The following is a 25,140-nucleotide window of genomic DNA, read 5'->3' on the forward strand; positions in this document are numbered from 1 at the left end:
TTGTGAGGAAACAGGATTTTATTTGTGTTCTTCAAATGCTGCAGGGGTTTGAAGACTTTCAGCTGTGGACAATGGGTACTGTCAGAACCACTCATAAAACAGACTGACTTACTGATGCTTCTGCTTTAAATCACAGTAAACTTTTATTTAAATGTAATCAATGTAAAGTAAGTAGTATTGGGTTAAAATACATGTTACCTTTGTTCATTTACTGCTGTGCTTTTCCTGAAGTATTAAAAGCTTTTGACAAAGTTACAGCAGAGAGAGAAGCGGAGCCAGAACTACCTGTAATTCTGAGATGTCGGCAGTCTAAGACCCAGTTACCCAAATGCCAAAGCAACTTTAATCACTTTGCTTCATTTCATGAAGCTTTCATGTGTATCCGCCATGTTTGCCACACTAAGCATTAAGATTACTACACAGACACAAAGTTTCACAGTTAGAGATGCCAAAGTGACGTAGTGCTACTTGCACTGGTTGTTGTGGTGCTGCAAAAATAAAACATGAAAGTCAACTATAGGTTTGAAGACATTTTTTAAAATACATTGACATCAAAGTGACTTATGGCTTTTACAAGAGGATTTATAACTATTTAATTTTTTTAATTAAATGGTCAATATTAATCTGTTAATACATTATGGTATTTAAACATTTCCATAATATAATATTTTTAAAAAAATGATATAATTACTGTTTATAGAACCTGACAAAGCTGAAAACTTCAGCCATACGTTGCATCGTATACAGTGTTCCTATGCCTTCATACAGTAAAAGCCAACAATCCACCAAGGCGGGAAAGAGGTAAAGTGTAAACTAGCAGAAGACTGTGAATGGTCCCTCCTGAGGTCCTGTCAGTGCTTCATACGTCAGCTCCCTCCTCTTTTATAAGTCTGTTATCTAACAGGACCACAGCCACCTGTATTTGCCATGGTTTCAGCACTGTTGCGCTAACATTCATAGTCCTCAATGGAACAGTGCTGTCGTGGTTACAGTGCTGTTACGTTGCTATCTTCTCTCATGCTCTCCTCACTGCTACTAGTTGTGTGGGTGGAGTTTCCGTTGTGGCTGGAGATCATCATGGCGCTGTCTCTCAGGGATGCGCCGACATTACTGGGCAATGAGACACTCTGTGGGAGGGGCCTACCCACGGTGTAGCTATGTGGCCCATTGCTAAGTGAGTCTCTGTCTGGCATAGTGGTGCTGTTAGTGACCCGGTGGGAGTCGTAGGGTGTCAGGCAGTCATTCTCCAGAATGAGGTCACCTTCATCATCATCATCACCACCATCATCACTGTCACCCTCAGCAATGCTGTTGCTATGGTAACAAAACACATGCCAAATGATTAATAAAAAAGTGAATGCAATATAAACTGCACGTGTCCATTCCTATTGGCAACTTATGACTAAAGTTGAGAATTCAGCTAGCTTTGACTGCATTTTTCTAAAATTCATGATTCTCATTATTATTTCAAAACAACAGTTTCAATGAAGTTTCATTTCATTAAACGTTTAAGCACAAACTTCTTTTTCTTTTTCGCCTTTAACAGATATGATATATGCCAGTGCTGCCACAGTCCCCATTCTTTCTGTTCATAAGCAGGCCCAAAAAACGATAATATGCATGACAAACCTTGCAGTGATGGGATTGCTCAGAGAGGCGGGGCTTTGTGAGTCATGTGACACGGCAGAGCCTGTAGATCCAACTGAGCCCAGAGAACCCGAGTTACCTACGGAGATTTTACTCCTACGATGCGTAACATTGTTCCTCTGGTTAGCTGGCTTTACGGTCACAATAAGGTTGTGACTATTTGCCACCATCATGTCTGTGACCTAAAATGACAGATGAGATAGTCAAATAGGGCTTAAATGATGCGATGAGAAATGCAGCTGTTTTTCTTAGATTTACAGTGTACATGTTGTATATAACATATAATTTTTTTTTTTTATGAATATAATATTGTGCAATTTGCACTCCACTCTTCTCCACACTATGCCAGTCTTACTTTATTTGTTAGTTTATTTGTTATTTATTGTAGACTTTACTATTTTTACTCTTTATCATGTTGCTGTAACACAAAAGTTTCTTTTTTGCACTCCACTGAAACATGTGACAGTTAAAAGCTAAACTTTAGCCATTAAGAGTGGCCCATGGTGAAATTAGCCATTCGTTTTACCAAACTGTATTCTACAAGGTGCGTGTGCGTAAGTATGGGAGGGCCCGGTAGCTTTTAGAGACTTGATTGGGCAATACATTGTCAGTAATTAAAATGAACGAATGGGCTGCTGTCAGTGCTTGTAAAGCCAGTGCGCAGCAGCGCTTCAATTGACCCATTGGCCCAAAAGTGTGTTGGCCTACCAGTATGCCAGATTACCAGTCCAGCCCTGATTGATTATCATTAAAATGCTCTAATGAGTGCATATAGAGTGACTTAACACCCCATTACTTTGATACATACAAACACTGGTCTAATCATTACTACTACTTTTACTTCCTAAGCTGTTTTTGAACTGCTACTTTGTAAGCTTGTATCCACTACGGATAAAGAAAAAAAAATGACACACACAATCAAGTGCGACTGTGTTGTAATTTATGGGCAAAGTACATTTACTGTTCATGAAAAAGAAGCACACTTGAATCTTGATCAAGTTAATTCTGAATCTTCTTCTGTATATATTGAATTTTCTTTGAGCCTGGAAGGGCATTTACCTGATCCAAAGATTTTCCTGCTACATCGATGCCATTGACCTCGAGGATCTCGTCGTTAACACCCAACAGCCCAGTGCTTTCTGCTAACCCACCACGCACAAGACGAGATATGAACACCCCTGGAACCTTCAGGAGCAAGAAGAAAGATACAAATATGAGACAACAGCTTTTAGCTATTATAGCTGATATTAATATATTCATAACTTTTATCTTTATGTCTGCATGAAGGTGCTACTTGCTGATATTTTTAGAGAAATTTTGAGATGGGGTATCTTACCGGCCCAGTCATAACTGCACAATTGGTACATCATTGGTGAATTACAGGGAAATAATTCATCAATTTTGTCAGCATTAAAGGTAGAATACTGTCTTGTAAGCAGGGTAAAAGCAAAGTAACAAACCTTACCTTCTCTACGCCCTGCGGTGTCACCCGCACGCTCACGCCGTCACGTATGTAGAACCCAAGTGGTTTTTGAGTGCCATGCTTGTGAAGTCGTACCCGTCGATGTGTCTCAGGCAAAATGTCCACATCGATGATTGAAGAAATCTGTCTGAAGTTCTTTGGCGGTCCAATCATGAGGCCAGATCTGCCCTTTGAGTGGGTGGAGCCTGAGCCAGTGGCGCGCAGGCTCGTTAAGCCCAGCCCCTTTCTACGCCTCTGAAGGGAGTTGGTGCCAAAAATGATAGGTTCATCCTCTTTAAGAAGACACAAAAGAATGGAGACTGTTAATGGCTACTTGCTGATTTGTGATTCTTTTAAAGTGTTAAACTTTACAGTTACGGTGTATTATTTACACCATAATTGGAAAAAATAAAGTCCATCCATCTTCTTCCACTTATTCGGGCTGGGTCGCAGGGGCAGCAGCCTAAAAAGAGAAGCCTCCCTCTTCCTGGCCACCTCCTCCAGCTTGTCCAGGGGAACACCAGGGTGCTCCGAGGCCAGCCGAGAGATATAACCTCTCCAGCATGTCCTGGGTCTGCCCCGCGGCCTCTTCCCAGTAGGACATGCCCAGAACACCTCACCCAGGAGGCATCTTTGTTAGATGCCCGAACCACCTCAACTACCTCCTTTCAATGTGGAGGAGCAGCTGCTCTACTCTGAGTCCCTCCCAGATGGCTGAACTTACCCGATCTCTAAGGGAGGCCAGCCACCCTTCGGAAGAAGCTCATTTCCACAAGTCTTTGATATTGGATAGTTGAACTTTTCATTCCAAAATTTCTACATTCAAAAGATCAGAGCTTTCTTGTGTGTACTGTCAGTCTCAGATATGAACACAATATTACTACTAGCTTCAGATCATTTTTTCCCACAGTTCCATTCTGTCTGTATCCATATTTTGTCAGGAATAAAACCAGCCATTTTAGCTAACTGAACTACAGATACAGATAGCAGTTGTAACATGCAGAATAACTACTAAAATGTCAAAAAATGTAAACTTTCACAATTTTCACATTTTTCAAAACTTCTACCCAGTTCTATAAAATCTTTTAACTTATACCGGAATGACGGAAAGAGAAAAGCATGGAGAAGAGGGAGAAACAACTCATCATCTGATGCACATTAGCTGTCAAACAGGGTTAATGGGAATGTATGGCTGCCAGTGTGTGTGTGTGTGTATGTGTGTGTACACGTGCACGCACACATTAGGTCATTAGGAAGCAGCATTAAGCAGCATTAATGGTTAATGCACAAAAATAATGTTTCCTATCAAGGCATACAAAGCCAGACTAAAGCATAAAGACACAAACATGGTTAAGCCTTCTCTAAATGCACAAATAATGCAATCAGATCCCTCTAATTTTGCAAAAGCTATTTTTGGACCACTATAGATCAACCTGTATTGATCATTATTTTGTGTTCTTGTATGTTATATACAAGGACACAAAATATAGTCTTTTTCAGAAATAGTTAACATGTGCTAAACCTCATATAAAGTTGTTAAATTCCAGTGTGTCCCAGTTAGACCAGCTCCTACAGGAAACAGTGAGGAATGATCACTGCCCCACCACAGTCTCAAATAACTGTAAATATTTATGGCAGATCTGTGACATGCTAGCTTTACTTTGCACATTTTTTACTGAATCTCATCTTTGTTTATTTTTTGACCCGCCCCATACAGTAAAAACTGGTGACAATTTGAACCAAAAATTTCAAATTTGGATTCATCCCTCCATCCGACCTGTTGGTACTGATACTGATTTTCAGTCCAGTTCTAGCGTGACCGCTAATGATGGTAACAGCAGGCATAAACGACCTGTGTGACTGTTTTCTGCCAAAATTTTAGCCCAGCCAGGTTTACTTATTAATCAGTAGTCTTGGCATTCTGGCTGCAGGGCCTTCGCTTATCTCCACAACTTTTCACATTTTATAAAACACTCTATGACCTCATAATTAAATCAACAAAACACGCACTATAGCCAAAATTACAGTGAACCCACGATCTCTAACATGTATGTGGAGTGACATTGACAGACAACATCAAAGCTATAAGATCAGACATGAACCTCCCCCTCTCTGCTGGCTAAAGCTTTAAATATTTGCTGCTTACTACTATCATAAGCTTTGGAGCTCAGAAATGGTATTCAGGATGGCCGTAAAGAGTAAATCTGTGTCTGTGTCTTAGTGCCCCATATATCTGTCCCTAATGTACCATGTTTCTGTTATCTGCAGCTGTCATGAGCATTTGTATGTTTCTTTCTAGTGTGACCTCACTCTGTAGTGGCCCACCATCTGGAGCCCAAGGGGGTGCCATATGGCCATATGCAGTGCAGGACAACAACAGGCCTGTGCACAGTGCAGACAAAGAGGGAGCGTCATTCTGTAAGGGCTTTGTTACTTCACCTCCTATTTAAAAGCAGACTATTAGGTCTGAAAATGTATAATTTGTGATCACTGTGACGCTGTTTTACATTTAAAACAATGCATCAGACAACTGGTGCATCTATTGTGTTATTTTTGTTTAAATTGTATTTGTTAAAACACACTTTTTTTTTCAAAACTCTTGTGTTTTGAACCCATCAACCATGATTACTTAGTCTGTTTACTGCCGCTCCATTTCTTAGTGTTTCTCTCAGTGCAACATGACATTACTGTGCCACGTGTTACAGACAACATATCCTCATGCTACAAGTTGTGCTGTATCAGTAGTTTCCAGTTTGACTCATTTTAGTTTATCAGATGCAAAATTGTGATGGCAGACGTTCAAGAAAAAAAGGTATTTTGTCTCTTAGTTATCATAAATCACCTCAGCAACATACTCAGGGTGGAGCAGCACAAATGTACACACTGCTCTTCTGTCAGTATTACTAAGCCCGTAGTCACTTTGATTCTTCACATGGAACTTTACAGATTAAAATACATATAACTGCTTTGTTGTCTACTCGATGTAGACTTTGTTGCAGTGTTAATGTGTTAAGGTAATCAACAAGTGCAAGTCAACAATTCTCTCTCTCTCACACACACACACACACACACACACACACACACACACACACACACACACACACACACACACACACACACACACACACACACAGTAGTGGCATTGCATGGAACTGATATGTCTGATGAAGTCTCAAAAGACATCAGTCATATAAACTGAGTGAGATTATCTTGCTCCAAAAAGTAAAATAAACTCACTCATGGCTAATGGCTTAAAGCAGCAGATGGGTTTCTATCCTGTGGTATCCCCCTGTCTATCCCTCACTCACAAACACATACTCACAAATGCACACCAGTGCTAACACACAAAGACAAGCTGTAGTAAAGGTCAAAATGAATGTAGCCAAGTAAGAGGAATTGAAGTGGAGAGAGAAGCGTGTAGGAAAGGAAACACATATCTGCTGTTTTCAGTGTAAAATGAACTTTTTGTTGCCTTCATAAAGGGTTTGATGACGTCTTCAGTCATTTAGAAGTCTTTTACATTTCACTGAATACTTACAAGTGACACTAGTGAGCAACAGAGCTGCTACAAAGACTACTAATAAAAATGTGAGATCCTTACTGAACTTATTTGAGACAGACCTGGTTAGTTAAAAACAAACTATCGTCACCACTTAATCTTCCTGTTGCTCTATCCTTCAGCTGTGCAAATTTTGCCAATCATGTGGATGCAGTGAATAAATGGGATTACACTTCAGGAATGAAAGATAAGTGATTGTGGGAATAGATTTTAGCTGCCTTACTCAAGTCCTAATCCTTTCTAGTGACGCCACTACTCCTAATGCAATGCATGGGTTTAAGATTTTTCAGTAGGATTTACAGGATTTTATCATTTCTGGACTGCAGAGTTTAAAAGAGTAAACAAAGTAAATACAAGCCTCCTCAATAAGATTTCAACAAACGTATTGCACATGCACATGTTTGCTCTCTCTGTGTTTCCAGTGCCTTGTTTTCCTGAGCTCTCTTCCTTTTTAGTTCCCCAGACCATAGAGCTGATCTGGTTTGCTGGCAGCTGTCTGGGACTCTGATCTCTAGCAGCCTGCTAAGCAGCACATTAATGTCATCACATCCTGAGTTATGACATAGCATGAAAAGGTGTACTGGGAGACAACAATGGTACAGTGTATTAGAAAACACTCACATAATCCATAATGATGGATGGATAAACATCACCACTGTCAGCAGGTGTAATAAGTGTTTCTGCTTCATATGTAGTGTCTCAGGGGTAAACGATAAAGCTCACTAACATTACAGTTTACCTGTAAAATTACAGGATACATTTTTGTCTTTCTTGAATTATTCACTCTTGGTATGTCTTGGGCACAAAGTATGTGCTACCAGAGGTGTGTGCTACGAAGCCAGTTTAACTGGTTAGTGACATCATAGTTGTCAGTGTCACAAGGGTGGTTCTCTTTTTAAACTTGGATACATTACTGTGGGTTATGTTCAGAGCTTTGGAAGTGCAAATTTTTCACTAATTCTTGATTTGTATACTTTAAAAAGAGATTTAAAATTGGAAGAAGCTGCCATTCTCAGTGGGAATACTGAGCTTGGTGACCTCTGCCGATTCAGTGAAGTAAAATCCAGACACATAAGGGTAACAAATAAGTCCTCAGTGTACTTTTGAGCAATTAAATGATTTCAAAATTAACATGAAATTTAACAAGCAGTCAGATTAAATGCCAGCACTGGAATAAATTGTTTAGAACCAGCTGGAGTCAGTGAAGTGAGCTCGGGAAAAGCTCAGGAAAAATGCGTGCATGACCTAAATTGTCGGACAAGAATTATCAGATTCTGTAAATTCTTTAAAACTGGTAAGCAGTGATCGATTAAAAATAAGAGCAATGGGATTGTTCATGTATAGCGAGGGTGTGCTGGGAATGCCTGGCAAAGGCCCCCGGTCCACGAGATCTTAAACTCCCACTTCAGGTGGAGCTTCAACAGCATTCCGAGGGAGGCTAAGGACATTGAGTCCGAATGGACCATGTGCAACACCTCCACTGCTGCACATGAGGCTACAGGCTACTGCACTGAGCTGCAGCTGCAAGGTGGCCGGTGCCTGTCATGGTGGTAACCTCCGAACTTGATAGTGGATAACCGAGGTGAAGGGAGCCAACACGCTAAAGAAGGAGTCCTGTTGGGCTTGGTTAGCTTACGGGACTTCAGAGGCAGCTGATGGGTAACGGCAGGCCTGGAAACGCCTCGGTGTTCTCCATTAAAAGCTGGAGGAAGTGGCTACGGACAGGGAGGTCTGGGCTTCTCTGCTTAGGCTGCTGACCCCACAACGTGGCCCCAGATAAGCGGAAGAAAATGGATAGACAGATGGATGTGATCGTCCACTAGTAAATTAATCATTGATGTTATTCTCTTGGAGGGACGAAAACATTTTAAAAAGACATGAAATATACTTTGGAAGCCATTAAAATAACTGTAGGATCAATGTGTAGAAAGACATATAACATGTTTAAGAGATCTGTCATTTAGATTGCTTTGCAAAGTAATTTTTCAAGCCTAATTAACTAAAAATGTATTTTTACCTCATTTTTTCTCTTACCTCTCTTGGTTATAATAATGCGGAGCAGCGGATTGGCTGATGCAATGGCTTTGTGGTAATTTTCATCATTGTTGATTGGAAGGAGGTCCCCGTGGACATCTGCATATCCTAGTAGCACATCAACACCAGGGATGTGATGAATCGTTTGGAGGAGGCGGTAGAACTCCTTGAAGCCCCCTGGACCATTTCTCTTCAGAGCAAAACGACGATATTCTGCATCAAACTGTAGAAGGCAACAAACACACATCAAATGATGTTTAATATTGAGGCTCAATCTGTGTTTACAATTTTAGCTAAATGTAATACTAAGCATTTTAAGTGTGGCTAACTGCTACAGCCACTAACTGGGAATGTATAACAAAACCTGTTGAGCCTATTTAACATACTTTGGGATTCATTCTTGAAGACCGTAGTCCTTAAGAGTTTGATACGATGTCACCTCTAAGCATAGAAAAAGTGTGATGTCACTAAAACTTATCTAGAAAAGTTTTAGACACTTCCCTCACATCCAACCTGTGGGGCATACACACTGACAACATTCAACATCAGCTGTTTCATTTCCAGCTTCAGAGTCATGATTCTGTCTGACACTCTTCAACTTCAGATCACTGTTCACAAACTCTTCCTTCAACATGACCCCCACTCTATTCTCTTCCTATCTGTACTCTGAGAGAACAGCTTGCATCCACCTCCAATGCCCCTGGCCTGGGTTCCTTTCACCTGGTCTCCTGCATGCACACTATATCTAACTTTCTTCTCACCATCACATCAGCATCTCTCTCACTTTAGCAGTCATAGTCCCTACATTTAGAGTCCCTGCGTTCACCTCCACAACCCTGCCTTTGTTTCTCCTTGTTTTCAGCCAGCAGAAGCACAGTTTCCACCAGCACCCTCATGGCCAACAGCACTGGAGGCTGTGGGTTTGACTGATCTGACATGGAAATCTCATTCTTGTTCATCTGCATGTTTTATTTACCAAAGATATTATGCCGGATGCCCTTCCTGACACAACCCTCTCTATTTATCTGGACCTGTTTACCGCCATTTCCTGTAGCTTCTCTCTCAGTAGCAGCGACTGCATTGCGTTAAATCAAAAAGGGGATCCTCTTCAAGTCAAGTCAAGTTTATTTATAAAGCACATTTAAAAACAACCAAGGCTGACCAAAGTGCTGTACAATAAAATACAAATATAAAATACAATAAAACACAAGTACATAAAACACCTCACTGATAAAACAATAAGTTAAAACAATAAGTTAAACCTTGCTAAAAGCCAATGAGAAGAGGTGAGTTTTAAGAGCAGTTTTAAAAGTTCCTAGGCTTGTGGAGAGTCTGATGTGAGGAGGTAAACTGTTCCACAGTCTGGGTGCAGCCACAGCAAAAGCCCTCTCTCCCCTAGTCTTTAATCTGTACCTGGGAACATCTAAAAGCATCAGGTCTGCTGACCTCAAAGATCTCCTGGGGCGGTAAATGCTAAGAAGCTCTGCCAGGTAAGGAGGTGCAGTACCGTTAAGAACCTTAAAAACCAGCAGTAAAATTTTTAAAATCAATCCTAAAAGCAACTGGGAGCCAGTGGAGAGAGCAGAGGACCGGAGTGATGTGGTCTCTCTTTTTGGAACTGGTCAGCATGCGAGCAGCAGCATTCTGCACCAGTTGGAGGCGATGCAGACAGGAACGATCTAAACCAGCATAAAGGGAGTTACAGTAGTCCAGCCGTGAAGTAATAAAAGCATGGACCACCCTTTCTAGATCGTTCCTGCACAGGTAGGACTTGACTTTAGCTAAAATCCATAGATGATAAAAAGATCCCTTGACTACGGAGCTGATTTGTTTATCAAATTTAAAAGCACTGTCAAAAGTAACACCGAGGCTCTTAATGGAGGAAGTACATTCGGAAGTTAGGGGTCCCTAACTTCTCTTAATGCATTCCTAATTATCGATTCAATTCCATTTTATTTATATAGCACCAAACCACACAACAATCGCCTCAAAGTGCTTTATATTAGTATAGTATAGAAGTAAATTAATCTACATAGATAAGGCTAACGTGAACACCGACAGTAAAACTTGAGATTTTGTTTCATTTCAGTGCTAAAATCCAAGCCCCTCATAAAAGCCATCCTCAGTAACCACCTTTGATATGGATGTAAAGGTACAGTGCCCATTTCATGAATGGAAACACAAACAAGGAAAAATCACAGGGAACTGTAGGGACAGTACTGGTACAGGAGTTTAAACATATTTCAAATATTATGGAATATTTGTTATTTTTATGTACTGTAGTAACAAATCTTAAAAATTATGTCATTCTATCAGTCTTCTTGTATCGTGACATCTCCAACTTGCATGATGTACTGACAAGGCACATACTGTTTGTGTGCTGTTTGGGGCTAGTGATGCCTGGCGAAAGCAGAAATGTTTAAAAATTGTTTAATTAAAACTGAGACATCACCTAAAACTCAAACTCTGGAGTTTAATTTTTGTCCCAACTGTATATTATAACAGAAACTTTCAAACAGTAATTACACAATGAGATCCACGCTGACTTTGTTTTGTCTCCCAACATTATGCTTCTTCCGGTGGATATTAACACAAATACTGTGTCTCCCTTTAGCTCTATAATTAACAGCACAGAGTATTAGACCTCTCACTGGCATGTTTGCCTTGAAAGCTATACTGGGCGTACTCAGTGTGAAGAATGTGTGCTTTATCAGAGCATTCATCTGTATCTTGGACTCTAGGGTGGCATGCTACTTTACCAGTACTGTCATATGATATATGGAAATGTTGACGTTGCTGCATTCAGGGCCGTAATCAGGTTTTAGGGATTAGTGGGGTACAGAAGAGTCACACTGGTGCTCTTTGTTTAAGTAAAACAATAAGGTTATTTTTAAAGTGCTTTTCACATATGTGTTGGCATAAAGTGCTCACATGTTCTTATGAATAATAACAACACGATTGAATGGAAAATGGAAGCAGAGTTAACAGGAATATAAAGCCAAGTTCAAACACAGCATGAAAGAAAACATTATAAAGAAAGTTATTAAACAATAAGAATGAGTCCACAGAGTTGGATAAATGAAGTCAAAGTGGGACTTCAGAAATCCAAAATTTCTTTTGCCACCGGCTGAAAGGCTCCATCCCCACCCCAATCTCACACGAGTAACACATTCTGAGATAAAAGATTGCTGCATTTCCATTTAGTGCTCTGTATATAAGTAGCCGGTGTTGAGTATAAAGCAGGAGTAATATGAGCTCACTTAGGAGAAAACATAAGTATTCTGGTGGCAGCATTTTGTATTGCTTGAAAATTAGAAGGAGATGATTTCCTGGATGGGATTGAGCAGAAAAAAAGCTGGGATCCAAGGAAAACTGAGGCTGTGCTCAGTGACAATGCATCTGACCACTTGTTCCCTTGCGTGCCCCACTGACTGGAACTTCTCATCTATAGACTGATTCTCCGGGTCGTGCTACCTCAGGCTGCTTCACCCTGTCTCTCCTTGTCAGCTGGTCTCTGATCCTGCAGTCCACAGCATTCACTGACGACTTAGAGTCAACCTGCGCTTTCTCTGCTGGCTGCTGCTGTTGATAATTGTGCAACTTTACAGATGGCACTCTGTCATTCTGGAGCCAATAAATCATTTGCATTGAATGATTTTGTTGGTTTCATGAAGTTTGACTTTTTTATTTTGAACTGAATCCTGGTAGTGCAGGACAGACTACAGAGGCCTCACTGGGGTCGGTTCAGATGGGTACTGGGACCCTGGCAGAGGAGGAGGAGAACTAATATTAGTGTTTGGAGTGTTTCACCAGTTAGCATCGCAGTGGATGCAGGACAATTTTATATCTTTGAACTTCAGCTTGTTAGAGTTGGAGGTAAAAACTAATCTACCAACCACCTGGTTCTATCAGCCCTGGTCAAAGAAAACAGAGCTGTCTATTTTACAAGGCTGGCTTTTAACAGTCAGCACAATCCAACATTATTATTTGATACCATTACCATGATCATATCACCTGCTTAACCTGCTCTTTCTGTTTTTTCTGATGACAATAGCAAAAATTTTCTTCATTTTTTTTTCTTACACAGGTGCAAATGAAAAATACAATATGTTATGCACTGGCTCTCCATCCATTCTGTCCCAGGCTCAGCATAGAAATCTCTGTAGTTTATACACCTGTGGCCATGAAAGTGATTAGAACACCTGAATTCAATAATTTGGATGGGTGAATACTTTTGGCAATATAATGTATTTATATCTGTTCCTTTTTATTGGCAACTTTGTACAAAAGAGGAATTTGTTGCTGTGTCATTGTGTAAAACTGTTCTTATGCCATGACATGTTGTTTCTAAAGGACCACAGCCTCCTTCCAAAGGGCAGTGTCACAAACAGTTTGAGACAGGCAAGCAAGATCCATGCCGACCCCCCACTTCATAGAGTCCTGGAGGTGTCCTAGAGGTCCTGGAGGTCTACAAGTCTTGTAGGGAGGCAGATTGCTGCCAATCACCTTCTCAGTGGAGGGAATGACATGCTGCAGTCTGCATTTGTCCTTGGCAGCAGCATGGTGATGGAGGAGGTGAGAATAGATTCATTGATGGAGAAAAACTGCACCATCACTGACGTTGGCAGGTTGTATTTTCTCTGTTGTGTCTTCTTGATGAGGAGGCTGATGTTTGGGAGGGGTGTCTGGTTTCCACTGTCATCTCCACTGTTTTCACAACATTTAAACTCCAGGTTGTTGTCACTGCACAATGTCACCAGTCAATCTCGCTCATATAGACGGACTCATCTCCACATGAGATGAGCCCAACAGGGTGGTGTCATCTGCAAACTTCGGGAGTTTACAGACTGGTGTCTGGAGGTGCAGCTGTTGGTATACAAGAAGAAGATTAGAAAAGTAAAGACAGAGCCCTGAGGGGAACCAGTGCTGATGCAATGAAAGACAGGAAGTCAATGATCCACCTGCAGGTGGGAGCAGACACATTCAGCTGGGAGAGCTTTTCCTGAAGCAGAGTAGGGATGAATATATTGAAAGCACAACCAAAGTCCACAAAAAGTAGCCTAGCATAAATTCCTGCAGAGTCCAGATGCAGTGCCATGTTAACAGCATCACCTACTGACCTGTTGGCTCTGTAGGCGAACTGCAGGGGATCCAGGAGGGGGACAGTGATAGATTTTAGATGTGATAGTACCAGACGGTCAAACTCTTCATGACTACAGAGGTCAGAGCAACAGGTCGGTTTGTGATCCCTTTTTTAAAAAAATGGAACAGGAATGATAAGTCCTGTGGAAGCAGGCTGGCACATGACATGTCTCTGATCAGCACAGGGCTTCAGGGTGGATGGAGACACTGAGCCTGGTCCTGCTGCTTTCTGGGTGTTCTGTTTTGAGTTTGTTTACATCTCTTTCAAGTAGGGAGAGAGGTTTCTAGGGAGATGGAGAAATTACTGAAGGGATGAGCATTTGAGTCCAGATGAGGGGAGCAGTATTGCTGAATAACAGTCACATCATTACACCAGCCACTGTAAGCAGAAAAACAGATACCTCCACCTTTGTCTTGCCGGAGAACTTCATGTGGCAATCCGCTCTGAATAGTTGGAGTTCTACCAACTGCACCACAGAGTCCAGTATAGATCCACTCAGTCAAGTTTCCATAAAACACAAAACAGCCAATTTAGAGCAGTCTCTGTTTTTCCCCATCAATAGCTGGAGTTCATCTATTTTACTGCCCAATGAGCTTATGTTCCCTGTAGTGGAGTATGGAGGCGGTGGAGATGCAGGAGCGTACCGGGTTGCTTTCCTCTCCTACAGCGTCTCACTTCATGAACCTGAATGGCCAGATCAGGCAATGAATGATGGAAATAAGTCCTCAGGAGTTGTAGCCCTGTCGTTCATCAGCTCATTTCTGGTGTAAAAAGTTCTGGTTGTATGGCAAAGCACAGAGTAAAGCTGAAAGACTGCGCAAAATATTCACGAAACTGTTCCCACTAAAAATGTAAACAACAAACCGGTTGCAGCCAGTACAGCAAGGCTATGAAGGCATCTGAGCAGGAAATATGATCAGCTGGTGACGTGTGACCCAAAAGTAAACAAATGACTCAGCCATCATCACTGGACCAGCAGCTAGTTATACTCCATACAACCAAATGACAAATCACAACTGTCATCTTGAGCTGACAGTTGTTGTGAGTTGGTGCTATATAAATACAACTGAACTGAACTGAATGACAGGAAGAGCATAGATTGGACAGTGGGTAAGTTACTGATCCATTCTTCAGAGGGTAAGTGTGTGACTGATAGACAAAAGCACTAGGTGAATGTGTGTGTGTGACTGCGTGAATGAGACAAGTAGTAGAAACTGTTGTAAATGATGAAACTGAGGAGAAAGATGTTGTATAAGAACCAAACCATGTACTGATTCTAATAGGTGATAACACCGTCCCGCGTTACTGAACTGTTAAGTTACTTCAGTTACTGCTAAAGAGTTAAGCAGTGTTCTTACATTCGACTCACTCTTTGTCACTGTATATAATGCTGTGTCACTCTTACTGCACTATAATGTGTCATCACTGACAGTAGCACACTGGAATAAAAGGAAAATCTCCCTCTTTTTTTGCACTAATCAGTGCTGCTGTCTGCAAGCTGCACTCTCTGATAAAATGTTCATTTAGAACATCATCAAATTCATATTATTGGATTTCCTTAAAAAATGGATATCATTTTGAGGCTATGTTGCCCATTCTAGTGTCAATTCCTTTGGATAATCATGGGAAACACAACTTGCTTATAAAAGATGAACGTTGCCACTGTGACATGACCCACTGGTTAGTAAATCCCATTGTAAAGCTAAAAATGTTCCCTAGCGCTATCAGTTTGCAGGCGGATGTCATGAGCACGGCACAAACCTGACTGTGAAGCAGAGGAAATCACAGAATTCTCTAACAGGAGCTTCATTTACTAAACTGCCCTTCGTGTTTTTTAACTTTAAGCACGTCACAGGACACAGACTTCTACAGAACCACAGGTGTTTCTGACACACCCCCTCCTACCTACTAAAAACTGCGTGGGTTTGAGCACTGACTCAGTCTACATATTTCTATACGTGGACTGGTCCACATTCTTCATGTGAAACCAGTCTACAGTCTGTGCGAGGCGGCTGAAGGGCCTGTGGAAGGTTTTATCTTTAAACTATTTTTCAGGCTCTTCAAACATTAGCAATAAAAAGTACGTTGAAAATGCTGCCAATATTTGAGTTTATTTGAGACACAGCTTCACCTAAAAAATATTTTGGTTTTCATCTTCATGAAAGCACTTACTATTACAGACTAATCACACTGTAATTTTATGTGTTCGGTATGCTTATTTCTCATTATTTCTCTTATTACAAAAGCTAAACCTCAGAAACAACTAAAATGTAAACACCAAAGAATAAGCCAACAACAGCTTGGCACCACACACACACACAGAGAGATCGAGTTAAACACAGGACTGGGATTATCGAGGCTGAGCAGGCTGACACGATGTGTTGGTGGTGTTGGTGGGGGGGCTGCGGGCGGCAGCAGCCAGGCCGCTGTCAGCTGAACCCGGTCGGATTTCGTTTCTTCTAAATATCGCGTGAATTTGCAGCGGCCAGATATTTGTGTTTGTTACATCACGATCTGGATGAGAAGAGCGGAGGGCTGGGGTCCTGATAACGCACACCCTGCATCGCTAACAGCATCAGTCAGCAGCCCATCACTTACTTTGCTCTTGACCTCCACCAGGTTGTCCGACAGTCTGAACGAAGTCCGCTGCTGCTGCTGCTGCTGTTGCCTGGACATTGTGCTCCTCGGTCGGCTGCTTGTCTGAGGCACTGCGGGTAAAAATATCCGCTGGAGGTCTGACAGCCTGGCAGCTCCCTCCTCTACTCTCGAGCGTAAAGCTGCTGAGGGGCTGCAGCGGTAATGGTGTTGTCCTCGGACAGGCTCCTGGCTGCCGTGCTGGTGCGGGGCCTCCTTTCGTTCCTCCCGACGCACAGAAACAAACCCGGCTCCTCACAGGTGCAGTCCGGTAAATCCAGTATGAGATCTGAGGTACCAGCGAAACCCGCCCTTCTGCTCCCCACCCCTCCTCCTGATGAACACAGGGGGCGGGACGTGATACTGGAAGAAGAAAACACAACATGACCTGTCTATTACTCTCTCTCTCTCTCTCTCTCTCTCTCTGTGTGTGTGTGTGTGTGTGTGTGTGTGTGTGTGTGTGTGTGTGTGTGTGTGTGTGCTGCTCCATACTCCAGTGGACAGATTCATATTACTCCTTCTTTGCTTTTGCTGGCACAAGGACAGAAAGGATAATACGCTGTTCTAATGTCAAATCACTTTTACTTATAGCCTGGTGAATATAAAATGTTATATTTCAGAGAAAAACTCAACTAGTGCAAACAACGCACTTTTAACCAGTGTGGAAACACCAAGACAGAAATAAAGAGGGTATTAGACAACCAGCTGTAACAACCATAAGTTATGTTGCAACCATATAATGTTAGAGCACAATAGTACAGTGCTGTGACAAAGTATTTGCACCCTTTATAAATATGCATAGTTTTATGCATATTGGGTACATGTTTCAGATCACCAAACACATTTTACTATCAGACAAAGATGAGAACATTCAAAATGCAATGTTTAAATTATGATTTCATGATTTTCAATCAAAGAAGGCTATCCAGACCTACCTGACCCCATGCAAAACAGTAATTCCCCCATAAACCTGAGTGTGCTGCACTTGGCAGCTGAACTGCAATCAAGTGTTTGTGGTAACTGGCAGTGAGTCTTTCACATAGCTGTGGAGGAGTTTTGGCCTCTTTTTTGTTGAATTGTTTTAATTCAACCACATTGGATGGTTTTCTAGCATGAGGTCATGTCAAAAGCATCTCAGTCTGATTTAATTCATTTGATCATTGGTTTTTTGAGCCATTCAGAGGTGGACCTACTAAATGCATGTGGATCATTGTCCTGCTGCATAACCCAAATGTGCTTGTGCTTCAGTTCATGAACTGGTGGATGAACATTCTCCTTCAGGATTTGCTGGTAGAGAGCAGAATTCATGCTTCATCAATTACATCAAGTCATCCAGGCCCTGAAGCAGCAGAGCAGCCCCAGACCATCACACTACCACACCACCATGTTTATCTGTTAGTATGATGTTCTTTTCATGAAAAGCTATGTTAGTTTTATATCAGATTTAACAGGACTCAAACTTTCCAAAAAGTCCAGCATGTGTCTCCATTGTTCAAGTTTTCTCCATTTGTGGATAATAACTGTAACCATAGTTACCCACGCCTTAGCAGTGGCTTCATACCCCCTGTTCAGACTAATAGATGTCAGTGACTTTGTTTCTCAGCTGTTTCCTTGGATTAAAGCAGAATTTTAGACTATTTTACTTTGTTGGATAGGTTCTATTTAAGTGATTTTGTCTGTCAAAAATTCTGTCAATAATCAGGCCTGGCTGTGGCTAATGAAACTGAACTCATCTTTCCAAAAAAAATGTGGTTAATCACAGTTGATTTGTGATTCAACAAGGATTCAATCCAATTTTGATTATATAGAAGCAAATCACAACAGCAGTTGCCTCAGTGCCCTTTATACTGTAAGGTAAAGACCCTGCAATAATACAGAGAAAACAAAGAAATCCCAACAATCAGATAACCCCCTATGAGCAAGCACTTTGGCAACAGTGGGAAGGAAAAGCTCTCTTTTAACAGATAGGGCTACCTGTGAAGACAGGATAAAGAATTATAGTGAGTGAAGAAGACTGTAACTACAATATATGTAAATCACCAAAACTAGCTCAATTAAGGCTGAAGCCATTAGTGAGATCTTGTACACTGTGTTTGGTAACCTAGCGGAGAAAAAAAGTTCTGCTTTTGACATCACTGCATCTCTCCAGATTGCCAAGTAGGACCAGATGAGAATGCTATTTGACAGCAAAGGCTACAGTAAGGACACTTCGCCGATGTCTCCCTAGTGTGAATTGAAGCAACGGGTGACCTGGTGGGATTCTGGTGAGTATTAATATAAAGCTTTGTCTAATCAGTAAAGTCTTAAACAAAATGCAATGGAAAAATTCATTACATGAATCAGCATAGCAATTATTCATCTGCTTTGGTGGGAGTAACTAATTAATAATTATATATATTAATAACCATTAATAATAACCAATGATGAGATTCAGAGCCGTATATAAACACACAGTGCATCATGGGAAGCCTCCAGCCAGTTAGGCCAGTGTGTTTGTGTGTGTGTATCATGGCAGGGCCCCTGCTTATATAAGAGACTGTTTGCCCTTTAGCCTTTAATTTGGTTCGGTGTCTTGCTCATGGACACTTTGGCATGTGCATTTAGTGGACAACCCACACCTCAGAAATGCTCAGAAGGACAGAGAGATGGACAGAGAGGTGGACAGAGAGATGAATGGAGAGATGGACAGAGAGGTGGACAGAGAGATGGACAGACATGTCTAATCCTCTCTTGTTTTCTGTGCATCACCAACTTGCCACTCCTTTAGCATTATGGTTTGCTTTAATGTTAGCCTATGAGTTAGGGTCATTCAAATAAGGGTCATAGTTGGAACATGTTGATCAGAAGGATTGTTGAAGCAGGGATATCATGGTTATGTAGTTCATATAAATATATATGCCCCACAGGAGATAGCATGAGTATTAAAAACTAAAACTGTGAACACCAAAAGATCATGATTTTTGTCCCAGGTTTGAGTCAGACAAAAAATATAAGTAGAAGTTGCTATTATAGAGTGGTTGGTAATAGTGGGGTAATAATTTGGAAACAAGAAAGTATCAAGAAGGTTTATGCTGTAGTCTATGTACAAAAGCTTGAAAAGCTTTGGGAGACAGTGGTCCCTCGTTTATCGCGGGAGCTGCGTTCCAAAAATAACCTGCAATAGGTGAAATTCGCAAAGTAGCCAACTTTACTTTTTACAATTATTATAGATGTTTTAAAGCTGTAAAACCCCTCACTACACACTTTATACACTTTTCTCAGACAAGCATGAACATTTTCACACTTTCCTCTATTGTTTAAAGTTCAAACCTTCGTGGAAAAATAAGTCCAGTATTATAGAATGAAACCAAAGGCACCTGCAGGTGCTTTTGGCGGTGCAAAACGCTGAATCAACATTGTTGTTATTTGTTGGGGAGAAAACTTACCAACATACAGTACAGCACTTCAGAGTCACACTGCTAGTGATCGAAGATTTATGTCAATTTGACAAGCTGCACGCATTCTGTGCTGTACAGAAGACGAGATTGATTCACAATGGTCTACAGCTGATCAGGACGCAGAACACAAACTTTTATTCTTTATTCCCATTAGGCCCTAATGGAAATAAAGAAGAAAGGTGTTTATAGTGTGCCACGTTTTTCATCTATTAACCTGCAGCCACACCCAGGAAACCAGATGAGTCAGGTTTAATGAATCTGAGCTCAGTGAGAGACAGAGTGAGACTGAACCAGATAAAAGTGTGCATGTGATCAGGAATGTCAGCTATGTGAGCTGACCTGCAACTGCTCTTAATCCAAAGCTCTTCTTTATGCCTTCATATTTCATGTCTCTCTGCTTTTCATTTTCTTCCTAATTCCACGTAACAAGTATTCTCCTTTGTGGCTCATTTTTATTCTTTCCTTTTAAGTTTTACATTTCCATGTTTCTCTCATGAAACCTGTCTGATTACTAATACACACTTCTAATCTGACCTGCAAACACTTCTGATTTTATTGCTTTTTTTTTCCGCTCAATTACACAACTCTTTTTTACTCCACTCTTTCCTTCTCGTGCTTCAGCCTCAGGGGTTTCAGTTTAATGTGTTCTTCTGTTTAATGGTTAGTGCTTTTCCTTTTTCTTCTTCACATTCGTCTTTACTATGGAGACAACTTTTTTCCCCCAAAGATAACATCTGGCATACTTTAGTGAAGTAAGACATGCTTTTAGCAACACCTCACACACATTTTTCTGCAGGTCCTGCTCTTGTATGTCTGATATGTGTGGTATGTCCCAGCTTCAAAGGTAAGTTCGTTTTGTGTATTGAGGTGTGACAGGTGGTGATGCTGTAGAACAGGTTTTTATCTGTGTCACGTGGTTTTCTGGTTGGTTTCCAGTGTAACAATACAGGGTGGAGGTCATACGCGCACACATTCCAGCATACAATGGGATGTCACTCAGGCCTCTTGACTGCTAGTCACAATAGGATCTGCATACCAGTGTCTTGTCCTACGTCAGATGATTTTATGATTGCTTTTACTTTACCCTACTGTTTGTTCAAAAAAGGAAAAATCTGGATGACTTTCAGCCCATACTTCAAAAATCACTGATGCAAATCAAAATGAGAATGAGCTTTATTTTTTGTATTGTTTTTGTTTTTTGTTTATTTTGAAAATTTTTCCATTTTTAATAAGTAGATTCATGTTACGACTCTGAATGAAGCAGAAATTGAGACTTTTCAATGTAAAATGAAACTGCAACTTCACAAGATGTGATTTACTTTTACTATGTAAGCAGTAGCCTAGTGAAAGTTCTTCATCTTTGTATTATAATTCAGTAAAAAGGACTAGATGTTACAGTCCCTGATAATGCATTGCTTTAGATGGAGAGACTCTTGAGGGATGGCTGTTATGAGGAAAAGCAGCCCAGAAACTTTACCAGCAGCACACATCGTTGTGTGCATCAACTTTCGGTCTTTTCCCCAGGCTAATTTTCCTTGGTTAGGTTTAGGGATTAGAGATCAGATCTAGATTAGATATTAAGATTTGGGACACATCGTCAGTAGTGGACCTTGGATTCATCGGGTGTTTCGGCCATTATCACTAGACACCCTCATCCAAGGAGGCCCTGCCAGGGTTGATCAGGCCCTGGAGTGTGTCACTGGTTTATGTTAAATTGTTATTTCTTCTTCTTTCTTCTGTTTAGTTTTCTACAGTTTATTCTATCTATTCACTACAACTGAGCAATAATACTTACCTCTTTAGCATTTATGGAGTCTCACTTCTTCAAAGGGATAGAAAAGGTGATAGAGAGAAGTAAGACAAAAGGGACAAGATAGGAGAGAGCAGAGAGGAGACCCGGAAGGGCCATTAACATTAACACAGCAGTGTTAAAATAGTAGTAACAGTAATTTCCCTGCATGTGCAAACTTATCTTTTTGGAATCAGAATCAGAAAACTTTATTAATGCCTGAGGAAATAATGCAAAAAGCTGGCAATTTATTGTCCAAGCTGACGTGGTTGAAGTCACCCAAAATAGAATGAAGGCACTCGGGTGCGCAGTCTGTTACTGGGCCATGGCAGAGTGAACAGTGTCACATGCAGCTGTGGGGCTAGCAGAGGGAGCAGCATAAACAGCCACCATGGGTAAATTCCCTGGGCAAATAACATGGCCTGAGTTCGAGAGCGCACGGTTCAATGTCAGGGCAACAACTCCGCTCTTTCATTGTTATGTGAACAGGGTTACACCACCAGTTGTTAACAAGAATAGCAAGCCCGCCTCCTTTCTGTTTTCCGCACGTGAGGTGTGAATTCAACAAAAGTTCCATTATATTTGAACATAGTAGTGAAAAACATTTTATACTGCTACAACCTCAGCTAATCTTAGCACAACATACCAAAATGTCATAGACTGGTCCATCTGTGGCACAGTCACTTTTATATTGTCATTTCAGTAACAACATGGAATCCCTGAAGATGACGAAGAAGGACTTTAGGGCAAAATGTGTAAGTGGCTGGTGATTAGTTCCTCACAGGAGCTAGCAGAACTCAGTTGTAAAGAGGGTGCTGCAGCAAAATCCTCCTTGTGAGAATCCTCCATCCATGAGAATCCTCCATCTGGTCTCTACACTCATCACACCTGTTACCACCACTTGATTAAATGCATTACTGCAAGAGAAAAATTTATTAAGATACATCTTCTAAATTGCAAACTTTATTTTGTTAGGTTGTGTTGACTGAATAATTTTGAGAAACTCCATCAACTTAATTTTTTATTTAATTTGAAATTAAATCCCAATTTTAATGGGTTTAAAGTGAAATTCAAGGTGCAGTTAATTAAATCAGGTAGATAACTATGTGTTGCATGTTTAAGGTAAGTAACATTTGTTTTACAAATAACAGTTCTACTAAAGCAATGTTATGAGCAGTAGTGGATTTGTTTATGATGTTACGCTCAAGTTACAAATGTACCATACCACATGTAAGTAATGCTAATATTTAACACTGTATATAGTCATTCTGAACTTCAGCATAGAAGTGGATAATACTTATGAGAGCAAAGCACGATTAAAACGTTGCTTTTTAATTATATCTAATTTCAGTCACAGACTCTTTTTTGTTGTTTGTGTGTTTAAAAGTTAGAAGCCTTCAAACTGTGAATACTTCTGTGAGAAGGATACCTGCTAGACATGATATTACATTGTAAATGATTTTAAACAGCTGCGTCTTGTTCTTGATCTTAAGAGCTGTATGTATCATTATTACTTTTTTAACACATCAAGTTTTGTGAAATATTGTTGATATGATTTTGGCAGTAGCATCCTGGCATACAATATGTGAATGCCAGGACTTTAAGACTTTACGTAAGCAATTTGCGCATAGATAAACATTATTTAATATTTTAAAAAATATATTAAATTATAACTGTGGTGGATTATCTGTCTGCAGTTTTAAGCAAGTTTAAATTGTGAAGCCTGACATTTGTTTGTAATAATGGTTAACGTTTCTTACAGCAATTTTTCTGTATGTGTTGTCTACAGATAAAAGAAGAGTTCAAGAGAATAACCACTGTAAGCTTTGAATCTACCTTCATGGCTAAACTTGACCATTGGACCCAAAAACTGATGGATGCAGTTTCATCAAGGGGAGGACCTAAAGGAGTGAGAGTCAGGCAGGTTCCTGATGTATGATAACTGTTTAGACTTTGGTTAACCTCAAAATGCAGTTTGTTGGCAGTCACCCATATAGTTTATACTCATTTCAATACTTTGTCTATTTTTTCTTGACAGCTATGATGGCATTTGAAACAACTTTTCCTAGATTATGAAGTGTCTGTGGTTTTCTCATCCACTTAATTTAAACTCCACGCACCCAGTCAAAGAAGAAGAAGTCCAGACCACAAAAAGTCATCACAGATTCATTTTGTTGGACAGTGATTGCTTAAGGTTTGCATAATTTATCCATTCTGTAGCAATATTTGTCACAGTCTTTACTTATATGCTAATCCAACTGTGTTTTGACATTTCTAAAGAATAATAAAGTAATCAAAAACAGAATAAGTGGAGACCCTAGCTTTGATGAAAATACAGTTTTGCTCTATTTAAACTAATGTCAGTGTATAAGGCCTTGAAATTACATTATTATCAACAGTGTGACAAGATTTTTGTGTCAAGATAAAGTCGTTTTTCCTCTTTCCTCATGCACATATACAAACCAGATATGCAGTTTGAAATCAAACCTGTACAAGTGATACATTTCCTGGCCTCTGGAGGGCACCAACACCTCAACTAAACAACAGAGGTGGAATTTGAAAAGTGGTCATGTATTTGTTTGCTTGTTTTGCTTCTTTTGTTGGTTATGAGTCCAGATTGTACACCATGGTTTTTCTCCATGTACAGCACTTCTGTCTCTCTCCAGCATATCTGCCTGCCTGTGTTCCTGTATTTTAAAAAAAACTCATCCTGCTTTGAGATGTATTTAAGATTTGTATGTCTCTCCGGTCCAGGAACTAAGGTTCCAAGGAAGTCTGTTCTGTGTCTGTGCACTACCTTTAATAGAGGTCCTGTTTGAGCACATTGGCATGGACCTCATTGAGCTGTTTCACTGGAGTGCACAAGGTTATCACATTGTATTAGTTTTGGTGGATTATGCAACTCAATATCCAGAAGCAGAAAGCAGCTAAAAAAGTTACAACTCTGAGTTAAGCAAAAAAAAGTTGAAGGGACTGTAAATAAACATTGATTGCAGGTGTGCAGTTGGGACATTCTACTACAAGATCATAGTAGCATACAGAGCACTGACTGAAATGAAATATTTTGAGATGAACAAGGTTTTTCATGTTTTTCTACATTTATGCATAAATATTAGGTAAGATATTATCAGATATTAACACATCCTATAAGTAAATAAAGATGTATTCTGTCAAATCCTAAGTATCATAATCAGTCCTGAGCATGATGTCTCTCTTCCTTTTTTCCTTCAGCCTACACTGATAGTGAATTCATGCAATCAATTCCCTAGATATGCCTTCAGTGCAATCCAGTCTGTTCTTAGCATTGATTCTTACTTTTGGAACTGGATAGCTGAAACAAATCACTCTGTAACAGATGGAGAAGGTCAAGGGCCGAGGGTTCTCATGTGAAAAAAGCTCAGTGATACTTTTATAGTTAGCTTATCGTCTTTTTGG

The 25,140-nt window shown here is 40.4% G+C and overlaps 1 protein-coding gene and 1 long non-coding RNA gene across 6 annotated transcripts; one reads left to right on the top strand and one right to left on the bottom strand.

Moving 5' to 3' along the window:
* On the bottom strand, window positions 1–16,553 carry pard6a (par-6 family cell polarity regulator alpha). Its single transcript, XM_084934319.1, has 6 exons — window positions 16,444–16,553; window positions 8,703–8,925; window positions 3,113–3,402; window positions 2,707–2,832; window positions 1,630–1,829; window positions 1–1,314 (listed from the first exon to the last, which is right to left on the bottom strand). Exons 1-6 carry the CDS (start codon window positions 16,519–16,521, stop codon window positions 987–989), a joined length of 1,245 nt encoding a protein of 414 aa, XP_084790445.1. The 5' UTR covers window positions 16,522–16,553; the 3' UTR covers window positions 1–986.
* Window positions 16,554–16,714: 161 nt separating this feature from the next.
* Window positions 16,715–24,424, top strand: LOC146383142 (uncharacterized). 5 transcript variants are annotated; one of them, XR_014800728.1, is made up of 5 exons: window positions 16,715–17,873; window positions 18,629–18,743; window positions 22,409–22,460; window positions 23,495–23,638; window positions 23,744–24,424. It is a non-coding gene; the product is annotated as an uncharacterized LOC146383142 (long non-coding RNA). The 5 variants fall into 5 exon arrangements; XR_014800725.1 differs by having other exon boundaries at window positions 22,409–23,638; XR_014800727.1 differs by lacking the exon at window positions 22,409–22,460.
* The last annotated feature ends 716 nt before the right edge of the window (window positions 24,425–25,140 follow it).

This window comes from Perissodus microlepis, chromosome 7, assembly GCF_051167445.1.
Source record: "Perissodus microlepis isolate ML-2025 ecotype Zambia chromosome 7, ASM5116744v1, whole genome shotgun sequence".
In the NCBI taxonomy this organism is placed as follows: domain Eukaryota; kingdom Metazoa; phylum Chordata; class Actinopteri; order Cichliformes; family Cichlidae; genus Perissodus; species Perissodus microlepis.